Genomic DNA, 26,413 nt, shown 5'->3' on the forward strand with positions numbered 1-26,413 from the left:
TTTTTCTGTTTTGTAGTTTTTATTTGCTTTGACACTATTGAACATGCGGCAAATAACATATGCTTATGGGCTCAAGTGAATGTAGGCAATCTGGGTGCAACAGAAAAATGTAGGATTCCTCAAGAGATACCCATGAAAATGCCTTTCCTTATAACTAGACGAAATTCTACATGAAACAGTGATAAGGAAAAACACTGAATTTGTTTTTACTGTCAAGTACTTTTACATATATAACACAAACTTCTTTGAAATTTCAAAGACCACATTGAAACAAGCGTATTTTACAAATCTGAAAAGCAAATGCAATCCCATAAGTATGTGATTTGGTAAGAAAGATTTTCCAAAGCAACAATAAAAAACCATCATACCTTTTTTTCACCCCAGACTTTATTAACCGTATGTTTTCCTCTTCGAGAACTTGCATCGTCAATAACGTCATCATGAACCAGACTAGCAGTGTGGATCATTTCTGCAATTAAGGCTATGGAGCGTTGGCTGGCTTGCATATCTCTAATTAACAGAAAGCAATGCTTTTTTTAACAGACGCCTCCTAGAACCTTCTCAGCAATCATCTTGTGAAAACTGGATATCGGATCTAGGATAAAGAATTTTATTTCTCTAAGAGAAACTGTATAAAAATGTTGGCTGTCCTATAGAGCCATTTCTGTTATTTGGAGAACATTCTAATGATCTAGAGACCCAGCTATGACATTAGAATTTCCACTTAAAATATGGTAAGCATCTTAGAAGCCTGGCCATTGGGTGGAAGAAAATCATCTTTCTGTCCAAGAGAGGTGGTCTTGGTCAGATGTCCAAGTTTATAATCAGTTTACAGTTTGAAGGCTGGGACCAGTAAGTGGCCCAGGAGCTAAGCCTGACAACCTGAGTTCAATCCACAGACCCCACAGGTAGAAGATAATTGAGTCCTGCAATGAACCTCCACCACATGCATACCTTAGGATGCATGTGCCCACACACATAACACACACACATAAAAGTATTTTACAAAAAGTGGTTTGCATGGTATGGAGGTTTTTGTTTTTGATTAATGTATAGTGTTTTGCTTGCATGGATGCCTATGTACCACATGTTGTGTCAGCCCAAAGTCAAAAGAGGATGTCAGATCCCCTGAAACTATAGTTATTGATGGTCGTAAGCTGCCATGTTAGTGTTGGGAATTGAACTCAGATCCTCTACAAGAACAAGAAGTGCTCTGAACTGCTAAGCCATATCTTCTGCCTTAGTATGAAATGTTTTAAAGAATCAGATATCAGGGGTTGGACATACACGCGCACATGCACACACACAGCATCTCCTGAGCTTATCTAAGCAGGACTTGGAAGTGTGACGATGTGGTGGTTCATCTCACCCAAAGCTTTAGAACTCAGTCTCAGCCTCCTCACTGCTTCCAGCCCCAACATCAACTATAAGGTACTGCTTATTATATAGTAAATATAGTTACATACTACTATATAAGTTACTTGCTTTTATAAATAGTAATTTATCTAATATTACATGTTATATATTAAATTTCACAATTCAAACCAGCAGCTTCAAGTATTTCCAGATCATAAAAGTCTCTTTCAGGAGGAAAAAGTAAAGAAAAAGCAATAGTAGGTATAGACAAATCATCGCACAAAACCAGCCCAGCAAGGCTGCGGACAGCACAGCTCACAGAGAAAGAAGGTTTGTGGCACGTGAAAGGCCTTGGGTTTGACCTCCAACATCAACACAAGACACTGCATCAGTGAAAGAGAAAAATCACTGTGCAAGTAGTTCTGAAGAGCTTGTGCTGAATCTATATCAGTAGATCCCCCGACCTTTCGTTAGGAAACATATATATTATCTAGGTAAACTTACTAGGCTCTAGTTCTTTGAGTTGATGCACAGAAAAATATATGTGTTTTATAGTTTTAAAATAGAAACTTTTCTAAGAATATTACCTCAACTGAATTTCAGTCTAACAAAATACATACTCTTTACTCATTAGTGGTAGAATTTACCTCTAAACGACTGTTAAGGCCTTTGCCCTTTGCCATGTCCCAAGTTGGGCACCATTTCATCATTACAAGCTATGTCAACAAATAGGGCTCCTATTGGAAGGATGAAATCATGAACACTTAACAAGAAGCCAGCATTTAATATCTGAAATTTGAGGATATGAAAACAAAGATTTTTTGAAATATTTTGAACTGGGTGATGTATTTATGTAAGCCCCAAACATGGGAACTGAGGTAGGAATAGAATGAGTTTGAGACCAAACTATTTCAAAAAAGTCTTTCTTTCAAGGTACTAGGTTTTTAGACTAGAACTTTATGTATGCTAGGCAAGTGCTCTCCCACTGAGCGATATCCCCTGCTCGCAAAAATTGTCTGTAACTATAAAGACTATATAGCACATATATTAAGTGCCGTTCTGAATGGTTACATTGCTGATTTAATCAGAATTCTGGCTTAGGGTGTAACTTGGCACTGTAACATAAGCTCTACATGAGAACACATATCATAACTGTATCCTTTTCCCCCTACACAACTGCATTTTTGTTTTTTAGCTTCTATCTGGAAATTATGGCCACTGCTTACCCTGAATGAAGCATGATGATGGACCAATGACAATAATTTACAGACTACCAAAAAAGTTATCACTATCTTTAAGATGCAATCTTTAAAGTGCCAAGCTGAGTCACGCCTTGGGAAAGCTGGGTACTGTTCCTATTTCCTGCTGTGAATAGGTGCCACACCTTCCCAGTTTCTGGAAGAGGTGGCAGATAATGTAGCATGAGAAACAGAGTTCCCTTGTCTTGAAACCTGGCTACACCCTCCACATGCAGTGAATGACTCAGTAAACCCTTCCGGACTCTTTCTCTTCATTAAAATATAAAAAAAAAAAATTACAATGAATTTTCAACATAGAAGTAAGTAAAATACAATGATTCACATATAAACCCTTCACTTAGCTTACACATGACTTTGTCTGGTTTTATAGTTTTTAGATACAGGGTCTCACTATGTTTTCCAGGTTGACTTTGAACTCATAGGTTTAAGCAATCCTCCTACCTCAGTCCTCTAACAGCTAAGACTAAAGGCATTTGCCACTGAGAAACATTAGAAAATGTTTCCCATATTCATATATTAATATAGTATGTGATGTCTTAAGTAGATTACAAGGAAACCTACAGTGTGTGTATGTGGGAGAGCATTGGTGGCATCAATAGCAAAGGAGTTTCCAGTGAGGCGATAGTATACCCTTGGAATCCTAGTAGTTAGTATTTAGGAAGCTTAAGAAGCTAAATACAAGACCCTCTTTAAAAAGAAAAGTGTCTTCAATATAAGGGTATAGGAAGGATGCCTTCAAACTTGACCTTTTGGCCCATTATCCTTGGTCATACAACATGTGTCCAATGGTTCAATGTGGCAAGTGTTATCCAGTATAACCAACTGATTCCTGAGTGATTTGAAGCCCACTCCACAGAGGAAATTCACATGTGGCACTAAAAATCCTGTCAAAGACTGGGGTTGGGGAGGTCATGGGCACCACTGGGGGAACTACTGCTGTTGTTCTGCTAAGTGGACACGATAGGTCTGTCCAATTCCTGTCTAAGCAACTGCATCCGCCCACTGGATAGTACCACTGTCAGCTTCAGTCAGAAAGGCTTCTTTCTGCTGCGAGCAGCAGGAACTGCAAAGATCCATAACTGGTCAATGTGATGAGAACAAACAGCTGGTGAAAGCTCCGCGTAAATGGGACATCTACATTGCAAGCGCTAGGCCTCAGGGAACATCACTTGAGGAAGAGGGAAAAGGAGGGGCTAGTATGGGACTGCTAATTTCTTGGTATGATGTGAATATCGAATATCGCACTCTTGAATTTACAACAACTGTAATTACCTGCACAAGAAGGAGCCTCTCAACATCCTGTCATGGAGGCAATTGATGGGATGAGGCCCCACCCCTTCCTGAGGATTTATGGTCAGTTAATGATTGCTTGGGGCGGGGAGAGACATCTTCAGTGGTGTAGCTGTTGATAAAATACTCACGCTCCTGTAAGCAAACCTAATGGCAATCACTGGGTAATCTAAAGCAAAACTGGAAGGGCAGGAGAGCAGGTGGAGGGCTGGGAGGAGGGCTAGTGGGGACCAGGGAAGGTAATGGGGGAGATTTGAATTTGATAGAGATATATTAAACCTATGACCATGTGATAATAAGACCTGCTGTTATGTATATGTATACTCAATATATGCTAATAAAACATTTTGAAAAAAGAAGTGGGGATTAAAAGCATGCCAGCGGGTAGAGAATCACTTCACTGCACATCACAATAGGAGTCAGGCCCACATGGCCAACACTATCTCTGCACTGTCTCTCAGAAGCTCTCCTTATCAGTACCAGGGAGGGAAGGCACAGCTCAAATATCCCCAAACTAAATTAATTTTTTTTTTTTTTTTTTGGAGACAGGGTTTCTCTGTGTAGTTTTGGAGCCTGTCCTGGATCTCACTCTGTAGCCCAGGCTGGCCTCAAACTCACAGAGATCTGCCTGCCTCTGCCTCCCGAGTGCTGGGATTGAAGGTGTGCCCACCGCCACCCAGCTCCAAACTGAGTTTACTGTAACGCCCTTAGTCTGTTACATTCTCCTGTGTTTTCTGCAACCAACAGTTTACACAATTCCAAGAGAAAAATAAAAAATTTCAACTACAGGGAAAAATGGCTTTAAAAATTTTTTTTTCAACACATTTATTTATTTTATATGGGAGGGGGAGTTCACATGTCATGGTGCTTATGTGGAGGTCAAAGGATGACCCAAGGGATTCAGCTTCCTCTGTTCACCATGTGGGTCCTAGGGATTGAACCAAGCACCTCCAAGCCATCTCACTGGCCAGGGAATAATGATTTGAGATAGTGGAGAAAATGTTCTTTCCCATACTATATCGAAACTTAATAAACTGTCTTATGTATTTATTTAAAAAAATTCATAAACAATTTCTCTAGAACAGTAATCTTCACCTCAAAAGTAATTTTTCATTTAAAAAGTTACATTTACTCTTCTTATTTTGTATTTTATTCTGTGTGTATATATTTATACCATGTGCATGCAGTACTTGCAGGAGTCAAAAGAGGGAGATCCCCTGGAATTGGTATTAACAGACAATGTGAGCCACCATGCAGGAGCTGGGAACCAAACTAGGGTCCTCTGCAAGAGCACCAAGTGCTCATAATTGCTCAGGCATCTCTCCAGCCCCGAGAAGGCATTTGGCAAGGACAGTGCTATCGCCTGGAAGAGTGTCTATCAGACAGAAGCCACAATGCACAGGGAGCATCAGAGCTGCTGACAACATGCCTGATGCCTATGTTCAATACTCAGCATCACCACCCCTACAACCCACAAAAAAAAAAAAAAAAGGTGGTAAGTAGAAAGCAGAATGTGGGTAAGATCAAACACAGGACCAGAGGAGAATAAGAAAAAGGTCTGGCCATGTAAGGCATTGGGAAACGCTTTTCCTTTTACTGTTTCCTTTAATACTAATATGTATGTTTTAAAATTTTATCTATGCTCAAGATGTGAGAGCTATCAGTTGTTTTCTTTAACCATTTCTTCTGCACAATGAAGGTCACAAGAAAGCAGTCAATCCAAGGTGTATGCATACACTGCCCCTGATAATAGCACAGAATAACACCAGAACAAGCTTTGGGCTAACTGCCTATGTTTAGAATCGTTAAGTCAATAGCTACGTATCTTGGGATTCTTTACTTTCTAATGGGGAAATAAACTGGCTTTCAAATGTTTCTAATGTATTTATTTGCAACTCAAGTTTTCTGCTGTGGACATCTAAAAGTCAGAAAAAGAAGATGCTCATTTAGTGAGTCAGAATCTACACATGGTTTAGTGAATTCTTAGAAGCTGCTTCTTAGATGAACACTTGATTAATAACTTTATGAAGGACAACTTTCCATATAGAAATGAACAACAAAAGCATGGAATAAAGCAACTCACCGGGAGTTATTGTAATGAATATTACATGCTCGGGCCATTAGCACCACAATAATCGGTCTAAAGGCTTTTCCTTTGCCATCGAAGTAGTATTCAGACATGTCCTTCAATTCTTTGGTGGAGATGCACAGCTCCTGAAATATAGTTTGTTCATGTTAGCATGGCATTACAGTCACACAGACAGGATTTTTGTTTTCTTCAAAACTTCAGTTTTATTTTAGTGTACCCATTTCAATTGAGAAAATCAACACAAAAATAATGTGTGGCTTTGCCTCAAGTGGTGTGGTGTCAGTATTAGGGCAGGGATTGCCACCCGCCCCATGACAGCTAGTGACAGCAGGACAAGGAAAGGAACAGAGGGCTAGGAAGCAACTTAGAAGGCAGAGGACAGTGTGAAGTGTGGGAGCCTAGGAAGCAGAGCAGGAGTATCCTGGATAGGAAGTCAGCAGACAAGAAGACAACTAGGGCAGAGCACAGATCAGTAAGTCTGTCTGCGCCTAATTTAGCAGAAGATACTTCAAAGGTTCATAGAAGAAATGTAGAGAAAGCATCGGTTGCTTGACTGTGGGGAATTTTCTATTGAGGTGGGAGACAATTTATTATCATTATCTGAGTTATGTCCTTGCTGTGAAGCCCTCGATGGCCTGGAATCCAAGACCTTCCTGCTTCTGCCTACCAAGTGCTGGACACTAAGACTGTACCACCACACCTAATGGAGACAACAGTTTAAAAATATAGCATATTCCCACACGCAGTCCTGGGGCAGACTGCCCTGGGCTCCAGGGAAGAAGCCTGTTCCTGCCCAGTGCCACGACGGACTGAGCGAGGCAAAGAGACCCACAAGCAGGCCCACCCCTGGCTTTGAGGAGAAACACAGGCAGATGGGATTTGTTATGGTGGGCAAATGTACATGTGTTATGGAAGAGGGAGGGAGGGAGGGAGAGAAAGGGAGGGAAGGAGGGAGGGAGAGAGAGAGGTGGGGGCGGGAGAGAATGGTTCATGTCCTGTGGACAGAGGCATATCTGGGCTGAGGTGGGTGGCTTGATTACCACTAGTGACATGGTGATATCTGGGCCTGGGCTGCTGCCAGGGCCCATGCCTTGGTTCATGGCCCTGGTCTGTGCTGATGTCCTAGGTGTTTGATACCACCAATGGCAGAGAAGACAGGGCTGTACAGAGTTGACCCCACCCCTCACTGGATGCAGCACTAGGGACAACTGGTCCTGACCCCCCCCCCCCCACCAGCTGAAGCACTCAGGAGGGAGGGCCCTACATCTCACCTGAGCTAACCCTGTTCACAGGGGGATAGGCGCGCTGGCACTGTGGGTGTGAGAATGGGAAAGCAGGTCGTACCCCTCTTGTCTGCCATGTGGGTGAGGGGAAAGATGCCCTCCTCTCCTCGCCCCTTGACACCTGCAGCAGGTGGGGGACCTGACCCAAGCCCTCACCAGCACAGGCCCCGTGCCTCACCTGGCCAGCACAGCAGTGGACCATGTAGACAGGGACGTGGGTGAGCCAGCCCTGAGGGCATGAGGGGTACACCTGGTACTGCCTCCCTCGTCTGCAGTGGTGGTGGGGTGGAGGAAAGATGCCCTCCCCTCTTGCTCTACCAGCTGCAACACTCGGGAAAACAGGTTTTGTTGACAAGGGTACAGGTGAGCTGGCCCTGCGAACACGCTCGTAGGAGACCTGGCCCAGTCCTTCATCTGCCATATGGTGGCATGGGCAGGGAAGAGATGCCCTCCCCCCACCGATGCCTGAGGCAGGTGGGTGAACTGGTCCTGCTTCCAACCAGCAGCAACCCTGGGGAGAGCAGCCCTGCACCTCGCCAGGGAAAGCACAATAGAGCCAACCCTGTCGGTGAAGGTATGGGTGAGCCAGCCCTGAAGCTGTAAGCATGAGAGAGCTGTCCCCACTACTCATCGTCATGTGGCGCAGGGGCAGGGGAGAGGACCACCCCCTTCTCCCCCCTCTCAGGTGGGAGAGCTGTCCCTTCCCTTCATCAGCTATGGCACTTGGATGAGTGGCCCCCATACCTCAACTGGGCCACACAGTAGAGCTGGCCCAGAAGTGTAGGTGTGGGAGAAACGACTGTGAAGACAAGAAAGCAGGAGAAATGACCCCACCTGCAAGGGGTAAACTCGCCAGGGCAAAGCTGGAGAGCTTACCATGGTAGTGAGGACAGGGGAGAGCTGGTGGGTTGACCAACCCTGCAATTACCCAGGCCCAGAACCAGGGTTAAGTGTTGGCCCACTCCAATATCCACCCCATCTGTGATCTGCTGGAGCACAGGTCTGGGTGGGGCTAAGTCTTGTGGACCCAGGACTGCAGATCTCCACGACACAAGGCAGCAATGGGATGTCCAGGAAGAGTCCCAGTGAGGGCACAGTGTCGATAGTGTAGCAGAGATCAGGGCCTCGATCCACACCAATGATTCTTTGCAATGAATGCCTGCATATAAAGATGTATGGATAAAGGAGCCTACTGCATAACTCACTGTGTCACACTGTAGCTTCCATGACAAGATTTTCCCTTTCTTCCTTTCTTTTTTTCTTCTCTTTTTTTTCCTTTTTCATCTTAATTTTTTTTCTTTTTTAATTTTGGGGGGGGGAGTTGCAGTGGCAGAGGGCGGATGATACAAGGGGATAGAGGATGGGTGGGATGGGGTGCATGTTGTGAAAGACACAAAGAATAAATAAAAAAGAAAGTTAAAAAATGTTTGGATAGCAGCTTTTGCCAATGGGACATGTTTATGATACACCATCATATTTTACCCTATTATGAGATGGTATGCTTCGAGCTCCTTCTGGACTTAAAATGAGGAGGAGAAGGGATAATTGATCCTTCCCAGCAATGCAACAAAATGTGCTTTATATGCCTTTATTTTGAAATCTTTAAATATATGATTATGAAATAAAAGAAATATATAGAATATTTTTAAAGCCCCAAAGAAATTAGGAATAGAAGGAACATACATCAATATAATGTTTACAAAACAGAAATAGTCACTAACATTACTCAAATAGGGAACAACTCAAAAACGATCCTTCTAAAGGTAGAAGAGACAAGGGTATTCACTTTCCCCATCCTTATTCAACACAGTGTTTGAAGTCTTAGCTAGATAAGTAATTTGAGAAAAATAAAAGGGACACAAATTGAAAAGGAAAAAGCCAAATTATCCCTATAGTTCACATGATCCTATATACAAGACCCTTAAGACAACTCAGAAATGATAAAACACTTTCAACACAGTAATAAACCTGACCAAGGGAGGGAAAGACCTCTACAGTGAAAGTTTCATAGCAATAAAATAGACACTAGAAGATGGAAGAATCATTTATGGATAGTGAAAATGGCTATATATGAAAAGTTATCTATAGATTCAAAGCAATTGTGCTCAAAATTCTAATGACATCCATTTTTATAATTATATTGGTTTATGTATTTAATGAGTACTGAGCATGCACATGCATGCCATAATAAATGTGTGCTAAAGGTCAGCCTGTAGGAGTTGGTTTTTTCCTTCCACCAAGTAGTTCCTGGGAGAATCCAACAAGTCAGGTTGCCAAGCTTGGCTGCAAGTGCCCTAACTCACCGGTCCTCTAATGACATTTTTAATGGAAGTAGAAAAACAACCTTAAAATTCGTACATAAGCACAAAAGATCTCAGAGAGTCAAAGCAATCCTGAGTTAAGAACAATGATCTCAAACTACACAACAGAGCCACAGTAACAAATTACGGCACTTGGCACAAAAATAGACACTTAGATAAGTGGAATAAAGAATCCAGAATCAAACCCACAATGCTACAGATACCTAATTTTTAACAAAAACGCCAAAAACACATATTGGAAAATAAAAACACCTTCAACAAATAGTGCTGGGACAATGGATATACATGTGTAGAAGGATAAAACTAGATCCCTGATTTTTACTCCCCACAAAAGTCAACCAATGGATCAAACATCTTAATGTAAAACCTGAAACTGCAAAATTGAAAATATACAGAAAATACTTCAAGATACAGACATAAAGACTCTCGTTAGGACTTGTTACTTGGAAAATGATATCAAGAACTGAAATACGGGATTGCATCAAATTAAAAAGCTGCACACCATAGGAAACAAATGAGTGAAAAGACAGCCTACAGAATGGAAGGAAAGTTCACTAGCTATAGATCTGACAGAGGATTAATATGCAGCACATAAAAAGAACTCAAAATATCAAACACCCAGACAACGCAAATGAATACACAGACGACAAAGGGCCAAAAATATATGAAAAAGAATTCAACATCCTTAGCTCTCAGGGAAATGCAAACTAAAACTGCTTTGAGGATCCACTCCACCCTAGTCAGAATAGCTAACAAATAACAAATGCTTGTGAGGATGTGTGTTTGTATGCATAATCCACACACTGTTGGTAGGAATGTAAAGTTGTCTAACTACTATAGAAAATAGTATGAAAGTACCCCCCAAAACAAACAAACAAACAAACAATCTACAAGTCAAACTTCCATGTGATCCAGTCATAGGGCTCCTGGATATATACCTAAAGAACTCTAAGTCAACATACACAGAGATACTTTATGTCCATGTTACTGCAACACCATTCACAACAGTCAAGTTATGGAACTAGGCTTTGTGTCCATCAAGAGAAGAACGAACCAAGGGAAGGTGATTATATATATATATAAATATACACACACTATGGAGTTCTATTCAGCCTTAAAGAATGAAATTATGTTATTTGGTAGAACATAGATACAACTGTGATCACCTTATGAAATGAAATAAGCCAGATTCAGAAAGACAAAGATCATATTTTCTCTCATGTGAATCCTAATTTTTAAAAAATAAACATATGAAACTATTTAGAACAGTAGGAAGAAGGAAGAGAAAGGAGAAAGGAATAAAATGAATATGGCCCAAATTAATGATGTATTTGGAAAAAAGAATATATAAAATTTTGGGGGAGACAGAGAGTAGAGCTGAGTGGAAGGGGGAAGACAAGTAAAGATATGAGCAATGCAGATTATACACATGTATGAAAATATAATAATGCCAATTTTTTTACAAACAATATTCAATAAAACATAGGGATGAAATAAGTTGTATATGATGATGCATGCTTATAACTCTATAATTCTAACCCTTGGGAGGCTGAAGAAGGATGGCTATGAGTTCAAGGACAAGCAAGACCCTGCCTCAAAACAAAAACAAAAACAAAATAAATAAATATTGATTCAGTGGGTAACACATTGGTAATTTATCAAAAGTCCAGAAAAAGGAAGAGATTAGTGTAGGGCAGAAAATGTGAATATTGCATGGAGATGAGCGTCAAGAAACATTGGCTGAGTTTGATTTGTGAAAAACAGAGAGGGCTCTCCATGGTTGTGTACTTGTTGTATCTGCCACTCAAGGAACATACAGCTTTAATCAGAGCCACACCAAACTAAGGAGCATAATTACTAATTTGCTAGTGCAGAGATAAAGCCACAGTCACAAAGATAAGCACAACAACCCTTGCCCACATGGAGCCCAGAGTCCAGATAGGGATGAGCAGATCACTAACTACAGTTAATACGCTACAGTATAATGGGTAGCATCACCTGAGGTAAAGAAAGCTACTCTGGGAGCGCAAGGAAAGGCTGGCTCAGGCTAAGGGGAGATTAAAAGTGAGAGAGAAGGGAGGAGATAAGAGTGGCCTGGAGCCTGACGAGATCTGAAGGCAAGACATAGACTAGAAGGTCATGGAAGGAAAGGATAAGAAGGCTCCAAGGATTCTTCTCATCCCTCCCATAATCGGGATATCAGAAGCAAAAAAACTGAATTACATATGGGATGAGAAGAGCATTCCAGACATATTAAGTTAGATATAGTCATGGATACTTCATGGAGTAATCTGCTAAGTAGTTAGCTATATATGTTTAGAAGAGACGATTCAATCTGGAGTAGAGACATTTGGGGCATTAAAAATGGAAATGAATATATAGAGAATATGAGGGCATGCGTGTGCGTGTCAGAATTCCAAACAACAGCACAGTTAAAGGGGTCTAGTAGAAGAGATGAAAGAGGAACACACAAATAAACTGAGGATGGCCTAAAGACTGAGTGACTCAGGAAAACATGGAAGCTAAAGGAACAGTTTCTTTCCAGGAAGGAAAATGGTAACTAGTGTCCAGTGTTGAAGTACATAAAGGCAGAAGAAAGCAGAAAGCATCCACTGCACTCAGTAAGAAGAAGCTCCCATGACCTGGAAAGGAAGACACGGGCAGTGGTGGGGCAATGCGAAGGGGCAAGAGTGAACCAGAGGGTTCAGAATACCGTGATGGAAAGGAAGGGGGCAGACACAAGGTTAGGGCAGTCCTGAAAAGGAGAGTGGGCGGGTGTGGCATTACATGTCAATAATCCCAGCATTTTGGGGCAGAAGGATGGTGAGTATAAGGCCACCCTGATACACAGGAAGTTAAAGGTCTGCCTAGTGGTGTCAGTGACAGCTTACCTTAATTCAATAAGTAAGCAAACAAAAGATGAAAGCTCTAATCTGAGCATTCCGAAGGCAGAAGCAGGAGGGTCACGATTTCAAGGCCAGTTTGGACTACACAGTGAGCCTCTGTCTCAAAATGAAAAACTACTCTAGGCCTTGGGATACGGCTCAGTGGTAGAACATTTGCCTAGCATGTGCAAAGTTCTCCAGGACACTGCTATACTGTTTTAAGGCATTAGGCCAGAATCTTTGAGAAAAGATGATGAATGGTGTATGAATATTTTAAAGCAGGATTTTACTCATTTATTTCTTTTTAAATTTGTGTATGCACACCCGACAACAACTTTGGGTGTCATTCGCCTTTCCATTTTTGAGACAGTCTCTTACTAGCCTGGAGCACACCATGCAGGGTAGGCTGGCTGGCCAGCGAGTCCCACGGATATAGCTTTCTCCATCCATCACTACTATGACAAATGTGGGCCGCTACGCCCAGCTTTTTATGTGGTGTGGGGGCTCAAACCTAGGTCCTTATGCTTGCAGCCACCTCTGCAGCCCCACTTGAACATTCTCTTTCACTGCGTAATTCACACCAGTGTTAGCAGCCTATGGACAGAGGCCAGGCAATGGACTAAGGTCATGGTTTGCTTTGGCATCTGACATGAGAGGCCTAGGAGGATAGGCTTGCCATAATCCAATTCACACACTTGAAAAGGGTTAGAAAATCCACATGATATTTCACATGATGAGTTGAATGAAGAAAGTCATATTTGGAGTAGCTTAGCAATGGCATTCAGAATTAGATACTGCGGATAGTCACTGAAGTCACTTTATACACACACATAAAGAAGGAAGGTTAGTGGCTCACTGAACAAGCATGTGCTTCCTATACCTATTTTCTTAAGTTCTCTAACTCTGCAATATCTTTCTACACAGTAACATGGACTGCATTTTCCATACTCCCCAGCACCAGGCTGCACATAGTTGTTGCTGAGGTAACATTTGAAACCTGACAGATGCAAACTGAGTGGGCAATGGCATAATTTTTTTTTTCATTTGCTTGTTATTTGATATAGGGTCTCATATAGAAGAAGCCTAGCCTAGCTTGGAACTCACCATGTTACCCTGAATAAAACTGAACTTGCAGTGGTCCTCCTGCCTCAGCTTCCCAAGTGCTGGGATTATAAGTGTGAGCCACCATGAAATGGCTGTATGGTTTGCTTGTAATCTAAAATGTTACTAGGTTTCAGTAACATAAAACACTTACCTTTCTAATGTCTTCATACAGACCTTTCAAGTCTCTCCAGCCCAGTTTAAAAGGATCAGCATATTTCTCACCACTCTGTATTTGACTACAACAGCACACTGCTGGTGTCCTTTGATGAAACCTGAGGTGAGTGAAAATGCACATGACTCCATTTTTAAGTATTATATACACATGCATATTCATATGGTGGACTTGCTAGAAGAAATCAAACATGAATCTGAAAAGGTCATCATAATTTAGAAACACACAGAATTCTCATCTTGCTAAACAATACATTAATAGGTCATTTTAATGAACAGGACCTCGAGAGCCAAAAGAGAAAGACTACATTATGTTCATTGTATTCTGAGTAGAACTCAAATTTTACTATATTCATATTTTTTGAAATGGCAGAGATCATATAAAGCAAACTATCATGGCTTTTACTTAAACATATTAATCTGTTGGCTAAGAAAAATTAGAAGTTTCCTAGCAGTGATGCTCTTTGTAGCTCTAATATGAATTATAAACTTACTGTGATATACTATGCACATTTGGGAAGGCAGGTGTTAAAGTCTTCACTAGGCTAAAATAGGGCATCTGTAAAACAAAAGCATAAAAAATGATAAGAATATTCCTCTAAAATGGGTTCATAATAACTATTCCCATAACTCACAACAACTGTGATCGTTTAGTCAGCCATTTATAAGAGGTTGTAAGCCTTAAGAGAAAAAGGGCAGTTAGAAGTTCCCTTCCTGGATTACGAAGGTAATGCATGTCCTAGCAGAACATAGGAATCAGATGAAAGCAGGAGTCAGTCCTGGTGTTGCAGGCTTGTAATCCCAGCTACTTAGGAAGCTGAGGAAGGAGGATCTCAAGTTCAAGGTTGGTCTGGACAACAGTGAGTTCAAGGTCATCCTGAGCAACTTTTAATGAGACCCTACAAAAAAAAAAAAAAGAGCTAGGGAATGCTCAGTAGAATAGTTAGCTAGTTCTCAAGAGGCTGTAGGCACTGACAAAACAAAACAAAAAGCAGAAAATAAAAAAAAAAAATCCTCTGCAACAAAACATCATTCTTCTAAAAGCTGGGTCCATATTTATTCCTAAACCAGAAGAGTAGCAGCAAAACAATTCCTTCCGTTTAACTAAGCCTGATCACAGAACAGGGAACACTGGGGTATCTTTTAAATTCTCAAAACACACAGATGCCAAAAGCTAATGGGGGATGGTTAGGAAAAGATTTTAACATTACGGAAGGAATTGACATTTACACAAAAGCTGCCTATGTTAAGTTATTGTTATTACACATATTTGGATATAGTGCTTCTGGGTAAGTAATGTTTAATAAACAAATGGACTGGGAGTACAGCCTAATGGTAGAATATGTGTTTTGCACAACACAGACAAACCACCACCAACCTCAGGGGCATTTTGATATATAATCAAAGATCCAGCAATCACCCGGGCATGGAAGGGTACACCTGTAAACCAAACACTTGGAGGCCGGGGGAGCATGTGGACCACAAGTTCAAGGTCAGCCTGGGATACTTAGAAAGACTCAGAGAGAATTTCAAAGAATTATAGTAGACCACCTCTAAACAATTCAGAGATGGTAACAAATACTGAGTCTAACAATATTACTATTCTTTAAAGATTTTTTTTGAGATTTATTTTTATCTTATGTGAGTGTTTAGTCTGCATGTATGTATTACAGTTTACAAGGTTATATAGGGATATAATAAATTTGTGTCACAGGCATAGAACATCTGATGTTGGTATTTCCCAACAAATAAATGCCCGAGGACTTCCTCAATTTCCAGAGAATAGTTAGGGTCAATGATGTTCCCATACCTCAGACATTGTTTTTCTGAAGTCAAAGGTTATGTTTTATATAACTCTGAACATGCTGGGCTGTGAAGCAGGCTTCTCTTCTGAACTGTAAACGCCTAACTGTTATCAAAGGAGCTACGATAATAAAAACGAACCTTGTCGTGCACATTACATTCAAGTGCTCAGCTGCCTTGAGTTCCTAGTTTCCCACTTTGGTTCTCCTGGAATTAATCAGGAGGCAACTTGGCCAACTTCTCCCAGTGAGTCTATGCACCACACATGTGCAGTGCTGAGGAGGCCAGAAGAGGGTGTTGGAAGTCCTTGGAACCCTTTAGAACTGGAGTTACAGGCCATGTGGATGCTGGGAATTGAACCCAGGCCCTTTGGAATAGTGGTGAGTGCTCTTAAGCACTGAGCCATCTCTCTAGCCCCATATATTACTATTCTTAATGACAGGATAACAGCATTTTTAAAACTATTAACTATTTACTAATCTAATCTGGTAAAGGCTTTTATACAAAGTGTGTGAAGAAAGCTTCTTGACAAAAAGAATGAATGTGAAAATAAAACATGTGTGCTTCTTAAAGTCTTACGTTTTAAAGCCATTTTTCCCCCACAGAGCCTCACAGCTACTGTTTTGTTTATTTCAATACAGGGTCTCACTATGTATCCCAGGCTGGCCTTGAACTCACAGGTTTGCTGAGATTAAAGGCATATCCACACCTGGCCACAACCACCTTTTTAAAGTTACATTTATTCATTTATCTTGTGTGTAAATCTGTGTGTGCATATGCACATGCCATGGCAGATGTGTGGAGGTCAGAAGACAACTTGAGGGAGTAACTTCTCTCCTTCCACCAAGAGGATCAAACTCAGGTGGTCAGGCTTGGCAACTGGACACCTTTACCCAGAGTTACCTAATCAGCCCACTCATTTTTCAAGTTAGAAAACTTAGATTCCAGAAAAGTCAAGCCTGAAGAACTGACTTACAAGCATGACCACAGTTATAAGAAGTAACATCAGAACTGTATGCAATGTCATCTCATCAAAAACCTCTGTGTAAGCACAGACACAGAAGAGGGTTTAGAAACATCTAAGTCAGTGTTTAAAGCAGTTATTCTGAACCAAACAAGGTTGTGTGTATGTGTGTTGTGTGTGGGGGTCTTGCTTTAGTTACTTATATTGGGTATTTATTTTCTGATTTTGCTTGAATGAACATATATTGCTTTACCTATATTAAAAGAACAGAAAATGCTGACTTAGCCAAGCAGTAGCCAAGAAAACTGAGGTCTGTTGTTTCCACTACAGCATTCTAGCTATTCATTATATCTAAGTCGTGAAGAGTATTTATGACCTACAGGTAACTGTAATGTCCCCAAAACATAGCAATAGCTCTCTCTCGATTTCATCATTATAGAACAGCCCCCACCGCCCCCCCCTTCTGGGATAGAGGTTTTGATATGCTGCACAAGCTGGTTATGTGCTATATGCAGCACAAGCATCATTCTGCCTAGCGAGTGACATCTTGATGGCAGAGTTACAATGATTCAGTTTAAGACCTAAAGACATTCCTCTAAACTGGTATAAAATGTTAAAATTGCATGATTAATGCAGGGTATCCTTTGCCAATAGGTAGCTTAAAGACTGTTAGTTGTATAGTCTTTAGAGGACAGAGCTTGTGTAAATAACAAAAATTTCTGGCGGGGTTACTTTGTGACATCTTCCTATCCACAATTACTCACAGAAAGATGCTGAATCTTAGAGAGGAGAGTATTGTAAACTACTCAGCTGAGGATACAATATACAGCATACATTTATTTTTATTTACTTTGCAGTACTGGGGCTCAACCCAGAACTTTGTCAATGTAAGACAAGTGTTCTACTGTAAATAGATGTTTCCTGTCCCGACCACCTGGTCCCAAATAACCAACTCAGAGGCTGAATATGAATTATAAATACTCAGGCTTATTACAAACTAGCTCTTACATTTTAAGTTAACCCATATTCCTTATTTACCCTCTGCCACATGTCGGCACGGTACCTTTATTAGCATGGCACATTCATCTCCTGCTCCCTCTGCATCTGACTGGTGACTCCTGACTCCATCCTCCTTCTTCCCATCATTCTCAGTTTGGCCTTCCCACCTAACTTCCTGCCCAGCTACAAACTGTCAGCATTTTATTAACCAAGGAGAGTAATACATACTCATAGTCTAGAAAAGGATTGTTCCACAGTAATAATACATATTCACAGTGTAGAAAGGATTGTCCCTACTACTGAACTACAACTCTTAGCTCCACAGAAAAATTTAAGATAGTATTTATTCAATTACTCCCTCAGCTCCACAACAAAGATTTAAGACAGTATCTGTTCAATCAAATTGTAGTCTGTATTCTACTCAGAGCTACCTCAGGGCAGCATTTCCACAGGGAGAGAATCATAGTATTTATTAAAATGAGGCTGTGCAACCAGTTCTGTGGATCACTGATGATATCAATGAAAACAAATTTTCCTTTTCCAATTCTATTCCCTCTTTTCTATCACTCTCTTTGAAAGTCAACTCTGTCCCTTAAGATCTACTTCTTTTTTTTGTTTGTTTGTTAAAGTCTCATGTATCTCAGTTTGGCACTGAACTCACCAGGTAGTTAAGGATTACCTTGAACTCCTGATTCTTCCACCTATCTGCCAAGTGCTGTCATTACAGGCCTAGCTAAGAATTGACTTTTTAAAATAAGAGAACATGTTCAGTATGAATCAAAGACAAAGTTGGGTGTGGTCACTCAGGTCTGAAATCCCAGCACTGCACTAGGGTGGAGAGTTAAAGTTGGCTTAATTATTGTTGCTCTTTGTTAAGGTCTGTAGTCCTTGAGTGATCAGAAGTAACTAAAGCATTCATGCCTGAAGCAGACAGCTGAATTCTAAACTATTTGTAGTGGAAAATATTAACACATGAACATGTTGGCACCATCAGTTAGGCTCTCTCCTTTTGCTCAAGGAGACAGATATGGAAGCCAATGACAGATTCTTTCCAGAAAAGCACCCTTCCATGGATGAGGTTTCCTGATGATCATCTCATTCTCACTCTCATATTCTCTCTCTCTCTCTCTCTCTCTCTCTCTCTCTCTCTCTCTCTCTCTCTCTCTCTCTCTCTCTCTCTCTCTCAGAAACAGCTAAGATCCAGTGGCATCTTGTGGTGGGTGCCACTCTTCAAAACATGTCTGCATCTATGGCGATCAAAACCAAGACCCAAACTCTCCCTATATGCCCTCTTTCTCTTATATATCATCCTTTCTATTTAAACCGGTTTGCATTTTTCTCGCCAAATTCTTTTTTGGGTAATTTGTTACATGCATTCACTTTAGTACAAAGCAGACATTTATAAATGCTACACATTTCATATTGGTAGTGTTTGATAAACATATTGACAAATGAAGCATAACAGATCTTACTAAAATCACAAGCCCGAATTTAAGGGGTGGGTTCTTTGCAGATGAAAAGTGAACCCTCATCCAAATGCTGTGCGGCTGGAATGGCCTCCAAAACCCAAAGTGGAAAAACCCGTAACTTCAAAAGTCAGCCTGAGGATGTTGCCCGGTAATGCCAATGGCACGGGCTGACCCCATTCACACAGAACCAGAGAGCCATTTACAGTGCTAATCTATCTGACCGGGAGAAAAAAGTGAAACTGGGGCCAAATGCATTAGGGGAGGATTTCAAGGAATCACTCTTAGACTCAGAGAATGATTTTACGTCAACGAAGTCATAGGTCTCTCATGCCACCCTCCAGCTCGTCCGTCTCCTTCTTAGTGTCCTTCCAGCGCCTTTCAGGTGTGCTTTGCCTCCTAAGCACCTGCAGCACTGAAGTCAGGTCCACCCCCGTTAGCATCAGCCTTTCGTCGCCTCACACCCCTTCGGAATTCCGAGGCTAACCGGATCCGAAATTGCGAGCAGAGGTCCCCTTGCCTCTGGTTGCCTGGCGGGAGGAACTGCGTCGTCCCGACACACCCCGGTCTCTATGATTAACAGGGCTGCGCTCCGCCGTTCCCCCTACCTTTGCCCCCGTGTCCCCTGGGTGCCCGGGCAGCTGCTCCGCACTTCGGGCCCCGCGACTAGCCCCGCTCCCCCGGCATCCCCCCCAGGGGACACAGCGGCCCAGGCCCCGGTGCACGTGCGCGTCCTCCCATTCATTCGGTCGCCGGCTGTCATTGGCACGGTGACCTCTACGCCACGGGCAGCGCGCACGTCCCGGCCTCACCTGCGCGCGGGTGTCCGAGGCGGCGCGCGTCCCGAGCGGCCCCGCACAGCCAGGGCGTTCCGGCCGCGGGCTCCCGGCCGCCGGCCTCCAGGAGCAGCCCCGCCGCCAGCACCACCCGCACCACCAGCGCGTAGCCATAGTGCGAGTCTGAAAGTCGCGGCGGGCGGTGGCTCCGCCTCTGCCCCAGGCCCGGACCCGGAGCCGGAAGCTGGGTACCGGAAGCCTGCGGCCGCACCTTGCTCCCTTCTAGTCCCGCTGCGCGGTCGCCCGCTCGGCTGGACTCTTCTCGAAGCCGCTCGCCTCGGCCCGTAGCCGCGTCCGCCTTTAACCAGAAATGTGCGTCCTAATTGTTGTCCTACGCGCGACAAAGTGTGCAGAGATCGGGTTCCGGTCCCGGCTCACCCCGAGGCTACGGTTTCCGCAGCGCTCCGCGCGCGCGTGGGACTTGCCAAGTTCCCAGACAACTTTTGCACTTGGTCTCGGAAGTGCCAACTTTGTGTAATTAGTCTACCCTGAGGGTTATTGTGAAACAGAAGCTAAGTTGGCCTCCTCCGGCTTTTGGACTCTGTTCTGAAAGAGATGTATAGTTGGACAGTTTTGTCCACACCTGGATATGTGAGACCCACTGTTGGGTGTAATGAAAAAGGTTTTTGTTGTTGTTGTTTGTTTTTAATACGGACTCGCCGTGTAGACGACATTGGATAGGCTTCATGTAGATCAGGTTGGGTTCAAACTCACCATCCTTCTACCTCAGCCTTCTGGTGCTGAGGTTAACAACACTCCCCGCCATGCCCAACAACACTTTGATGGAATGATTATACATGCTCATAATTATCCCCCATAATCTTACACGGGAGTCAGTGAAAGGCAATGCAAACACCAAGGGAACTGAAGAAACTTTCTGTGTCCCCATGTTGACTCTTAGGAAGAAATAAAACAGTTGCACTTTTCTGAATTATAGTTTTTTCTTGTTTTGTGCCACACTTAAAAGAATGTCAACCCTAAAGTTGAACACATTATTTTCATATTAGGTTTCTGTTTAAAATGAGGTTATACACGTATGAAATTGTCAAAGAAAAAGGGAAAAAGTTGACTGTCTAGAAGTATTACAGTGTCTTCCCAGCATGCACACAACCTGTATTTCATCCCAATACCACAAAATGAATGAATGAATGAATGAATGAGTGAGTGAGTGAGTGAGTGAATGAATGAGTGAGTTAATGAATGAGTGAGTGAATTAAATAATCCAAAAGGTAGATTTTGTCAAGATAAGAGTGTGGCAATACTGCCGAGTGGTGCACACCTTTAATCCCAGCTCTCTCGAGGCAGAGCCAGGTGGATCTCTGTGAGTTCGAGGCCAGCCTGGTCTACAGAGTGAGACCCAGGACAGGCACCAAAGCTACACAGTGAAACCCTGTCTCGAAAACCAACCCCCCCCCCAAAAAAAAGGGTGTGTGTGTGGCAATAAAGAGACCCTTAGCAAAATATTAGGCAGAGCTCTGGAAATCCTGCAGAAGAGGGCGAGGAAGGATTGTAGGAGCCAGAGGGGTCAAGACACCACAAGAAAACTGCCCACAGAATCAACTAACCAGCTGTTGTTTGTTTTTGCTCTTTTTTGGGGGCCCACCACCCAGCTCCCAAATAAATCGCACATGGAGTCTTATTATTACTTATGAATGCCTGGTCTTAGCTTGGCTTAGTTTCTAGCCAGCTTTCCTTATCTTAAATTATCCTGTCTACCTTTGCCTCTGGGGTTTTCCCAATCTCTTCTGTAAATCTTAACTCCTACTCTGTGGCTTGCACTGTAACTGGGTGGCTGGCCCCCAGATTCCTCCTCCTTTTCTGGCTCCTAGATCTTAGATCTCTCCTCCCAGTTTTCTCCTTCTATTCATTCTCTCTGCCTGACAGCCCCGCCTATCCTTTCTCCTGCCTTGATATTGGCCAGTTCTTTATTAGGCCATCAAGTGTTTTAGACAGGCACAGTAACACAGCTTCACAGCGTTAAACAAATGCAACATAAAAGTAACACACCTTAAAATATTCTACCACAACCAGCGCTCTCAGGGGCTCACAGAGACTCAATCACAGAGCCTGCCTGGGTCTGACCTACATCCTCTGCATATGTTATGGTTGTGTAGTTTGGTGTTCCTGTGGGACTCCCAAAAGTGGGAGCAGGGGCTGTCTCTGACTGTTTTGCCTACTTTTGGGAACTGGTTCCTCCTAGTAGGTTGCCTAGTCCAGCCTTAATATGAGTGGATGTGACTAGTTTTATTATAACTTGATATTCCATGTTTCGTTGATATCCCTGGGAGGCCTACCCTTGTCTGAAGGGAAATGAGGAGGAGTGGATCTGGGAGAGAAGGTAAGTGTGTGTATGTGGGGGGGGGGTGAGAGGAGAGGAAGGAGGAGAAACCACAGTCAGGATGTAATAAATGAGAGAAGAATAAATTTTAAAAAAAGAAGAATGTAGCAATAAACACTTTCATTGTTATTTTGACAATGCTCTAACCGGTAGTATATTATTATTGGCCATTTTTTCTCATTAGGGAAACAGGAATAAAGCCACAGGGGGAAGGATAGCAATCCATAATTCTATTTTTCGTGTAGAGATTAGTTAGTCAGATTAAAAGAAAAGCCCTGGCTCTTAAAAAGTTGTGATATAAGAGAAAGAGCACTTTCCTAGTTTGGGCAAGGTCTGGGGTTGGATCCTCAGCCCTAATACAAACACAAACTCTCACAAAGTTGTAGTATGAGAGACGCAAAATTAACTAGGGAATAGAGGTGAAGTCATTTAAGGCCTCCGACACTATTGTGTAGCTAAACTCTAACTACCAATAATCTACCAATAGGACATGCAGAATTCATAGATGATTCCTTTGACCCAACTAGGCCAGTCAGGAGAGGGTAGTAGATCCTGGAGCAGGTGTTTGGGAGCCGTAGGACACAAGTGCTGTGAACTGAATTGGGGTCTATAACATATAAACCTAACATGAAATATGAAAATAATGTGTTTAGCTTTAGGGCTAACAGTTTTAAATGCAAATGTGGTGGTGCAGAACAAGAAAAAATAGGATTCGCAAATTTGCAGATGGTATATTTCTTCCTAAAAGCCAGCGTTTGGGGGGTATAGTAAGTTTCTTGAGCCTCCCTATGCTTGTATTGTCTATAACTGACTCCTTATGTTTGTAGGATTGTGGGGTCTTGTGCACAATCTAGAAACAACTTTGGCCTTTTGTCAGTGCACTTGTACAAGCAACCAGTACTGCTGGGTAAAAATGAGTGCAATATGTGATGAAAATATTTTCAAAATTGTAATTTTTAGTTTTGGAGGGTTGGTTATACTTCTAGACATTTTGTTGTCATATTGATGATAGTGCTGAAATATGCTCGTAGGTCTGATAGCCAAAGAAAGATTATAAACATAATACTACATAACATTACGTATATGTCTTGGTTCAAGCACTCCATGAAACATTCAAATGTTATTAGGTAAAAGATCAATGAATTATCAACATCCCTCTGCCTAAAAAATGCTAATGCCTCACTTCTGATGTCATTTTTACATTCATCTACGAAGAGATATAATGGAATGGCTTGAAATACATTAAAATGTTAGCATGATCCATTTTAATGGTACATATTTTTATCTGATTACTTTTCTTTATATATATATGTAGCTTGATTTTTTCGCCTTGCCCACAGTCAGGACAAATCTCTGTCACCCACCAGTCCCACAGCCGCTCAGACCCAACCAAGTAAACACAGACACTTATATTGCTTGCAAACCGTATGGCCGTGGCAGGCTTCCTGCTAACTGTCCTTATCTTGCTAACTGTGCTTTTATCTTAAATTGATCCATTTCCATACATCTATACCTTGCCATGTGGCTGGTGGCTTACTGGCGTCTTCACATGCTGCTGGTCATGGCGGCGGCTGCAGCGTCTCTGGTCATGGCGGCGGCTGCAGTGTCTCTGGTCATGGCGGCGGCTGCAGCCTCTCTGGTCATTGCGGCGGCTGCAGCGTCTCCTTCTGCCTTTCTGTCCTTTTATCCTGCCTAGCCACGGCCGATCAGGTTTTATTTATTAACCAATCAGAGCAACTTGACATACAGACCATCCCCCAGCACAGCCAAGTGCAGACCATCTCAAACACCTGCACTCAGGCCCATGGTCCTAATCATCCTCTATACGGACCTGCTGGGTAACGCCACAAAGAACCTGAGAATGGGCTCCCACAGGACCTACAGAACATCCCACAGCACTTCCCCTTTCTTTTTTTTTTTAAAAAAAAGGAAGGTTTTAACTTTTACACATCTCCAAAGTCAGCTTGGTATATTTGGGAATTTGGGCGTAGCTTCTCTTAACTACTTCCTGCTGGAGGGGGGCGCTGTATCTTATGGGGATGCAAAGAAAATTTTAGGATCATGGAGTAGTCCGTGAGACCGTATCGTCTGAGCCAGTTGCCTTGAAACGATTCTGGATGTTGGATCATCTGGGCCATGGTGTCATTGGAGACCTTTCAGGTGGTCTTGGCTGGTCAAACCTGATGTATCTCAATCTGGAAAAAATCCATAGCCTCTGGCTTTCTGTAGAGATAAAAGCAGAGTCTCCTTTCCAAAGTAACACATCCTTATATCCAAATTTTAAAGTCAAGATATCTTTAATATATACATATTGGTTTAACTCAACATCTTTTACAATCAAATGTTTTTCTGCAGTTAAAAATCCCAAAGACAATATAATCCAAACTCTTTGTGTGATATCCATCTTTACATGGCTTATTTTTTATATTACTTTTACTTTCTCTTTAACGACTTTATTTTTTTAAACTTTCTATTTCTTTATATAACTGTCTATGTTCTTTTTCCTCTCTCTTCCAAGCCCCAGGAACCCGCCAGTAACTCAAACCGGCGGCTGCCGCTCATTTGAGAGAGAGAATTAGGAACTGTGGGGCGTTTACCGACGTCACCGTTCCTGGAGAACTTACCGACGTCACCGCTCCGTGTGTTGAGTTCTGAATCCTCTTTACCACCACGCGAGGATTCTTCTCAGATCACACTTTATTGGAGCGCCTCTTGGTTAAGGGACTTTGTCTTTAGTATTTATTTATTTATTTTTCATAACACCGGCCTTTATCCCTGTTCATTTGTCCTTTTTCTTTAGTCCCTTTTTTTTTTTTTTTTTAGCCCTTTTTTTCTTTAGCCCCACGTTGGGGCGCCAAATGTAGCTTGATTTTTTCGCCTTGCCCACAGTCAGGACAAATCTCTGTCACCCACCAGTCCCACAGCCGCTCAGACCCAACCAAGTAAACACAGACACTTATATTGCTTGCAAACCGTATGGCCGTGGCAGGCTTCCTGCTAACTGTCCTTATCTTGCTAACTGTGCTTTTATCTTAAATTGATCCATTTCCATACATCTATACCTTGCCATGTGGCTGGTGGCTTACTGGCGTCTTCACATGCTGCTGGTCATGGCAGCGGCTGCAGTGTCTCTGGTCATTGCGGCGGCTGCAGCGTCTCCTTCTGCCTTTCTGTCCTTTTATCCTGCCTAGCCACGGCCAATCAGGTTTTATTTATTAACCAATCAGAGCAACTTGACATACAGACCATCCCCCAGCACAGCCAAGTGCAGACCATCTCAAACACCTGCACTCAGGCCCATGGTCCTAATCATCCTCTATACGGACCTGCTGGGTAACGCCACAAAGAACCTGAGAATGGGCTCCCACAGGACCTACAGAACATCCCACAGCATATATATATTACAATAAATGTACTCCTTATCAGAAGTTGGAAGCATTTTTAAATGAATGTAGTATTTGCTTATATTTAAATTATGTTCATTTTTCTGGGACAAGGTCAGACTGGCCTGGAACTTGGAACCCCTGATTCAACTTCCCTAGTGCTTGGACTGCAGATATGCGTCACTACTCCCCTCTTGTATAACTTTTTAAAAAAGAACTTGTTATTATATATGTGTGTGTGTGTGTGTGTGTGTGTGTGTGTGTGTGTGTATGTTTCTCTCTCTCTAAAACAAAAAGCCAAGAAAAACAACAAAACCCATGAAAATTAAAGCAGACAAACAGAAAAAATAAAACAAAATAAATAAGACACAAATGTCTGCTACGGAATGTCTTTCTGTATGCTATGAATATGTATTGCTCGCATTGGTTAATAAATAAAGCTGCATTGGCCTATGGTAGGGCAGGATGGAGCCTGGCAGGAAATCCAAGAGAGACAGAAGAAAGATGGAGATAGGGGGAGACACCCCGAGCTGCCACTAGGAGAAGCAAGATGTGAGAGGAACAGGTAATGCCACAAAGCCACATGGCAAAACATAGATTAATAGGAATGGGTAAAGTTGTAAGAACTAGGTAGCAAGAAGCCTGAGCCATAGACCAAATAGTTTGTAATTAATATCAAACCTCTGAATGATTATTTTATAAGCTGCTGTGGGCTAGGTGGGACACAGGAAAAATTATGGCTACAAATGTCAGCAGATATCAAATACAAATAGCTTATTGGTTGGAGGTGGGACTGTGTGTCCACTTCCCCTTCTCAATGCTGAGCATTTGCCTGGTTTGAACCTGTGCAGGTCTTAGGCATACTG

The 26,413-nt window shown here is 42.3% G+C and overlaps 1 protein-coding gene across 2 annotated transcripts in view; it reads right to left on the reverse strand.

Annotated features, from left to right (window-relative positions):
• Positions 1–20,115, reverse strand: part of Pdss1 (decaprenyl diphosphate synthase subunit 1) — a 42,157-nt gene extending 22,042 nt beyond the window's left edge. The window contains exons 1-5 of one of the 2 annotated variants that reach the window (XM_076572553.1): positions 19,803–20,115; positions 14,253–14,317; positions 13,739–13,859; positions 5,989–6,119; positions 369–510 (exon numbers count right to left, since the gene is read on the reverse strand). In XM_076572553.1, the coding sequence (XP_076428668.1) occupies positions 369–510; positions 5,989–6,119; positions 13,739–13,859; positions 14,253–14,317; positions 19,803–19,940 (597 nt within the window). In that variant the 5' untranslated portion in view covers positions 19,941–20,115. The remainder of the gene's footprint in view (positions 1–368; positions 511–5,988; positions 6,120–13,738; positions 13,860–14,252; positions 14,318–19,802) is intronic. The other variant, XM_042278005.2, reaches the window with a different exon arrangement.
• Positions 20,116–26,413: the final 6,298 nt, after the last annotated feature.

The sequence above is a fragment of the Peromyscus maniculatus genome, chromosome 5, assembly GCF_049852395.1.
Source record: "Peromyscus maniculatus bairdii isolate BWxNUB_F1_BW_parent chromosome 5, HU_Pman_BW_mat_3.1, whole genome shotgun sequence".
In the NCBI taxonomy this organism is placed as follows: domain Eukaryota; kingdom Metazoa; phylum Chordata; class Mammalia; order Rodentia; family Cricetidae; genus Peromyscus; species Peromyscus maniculatus.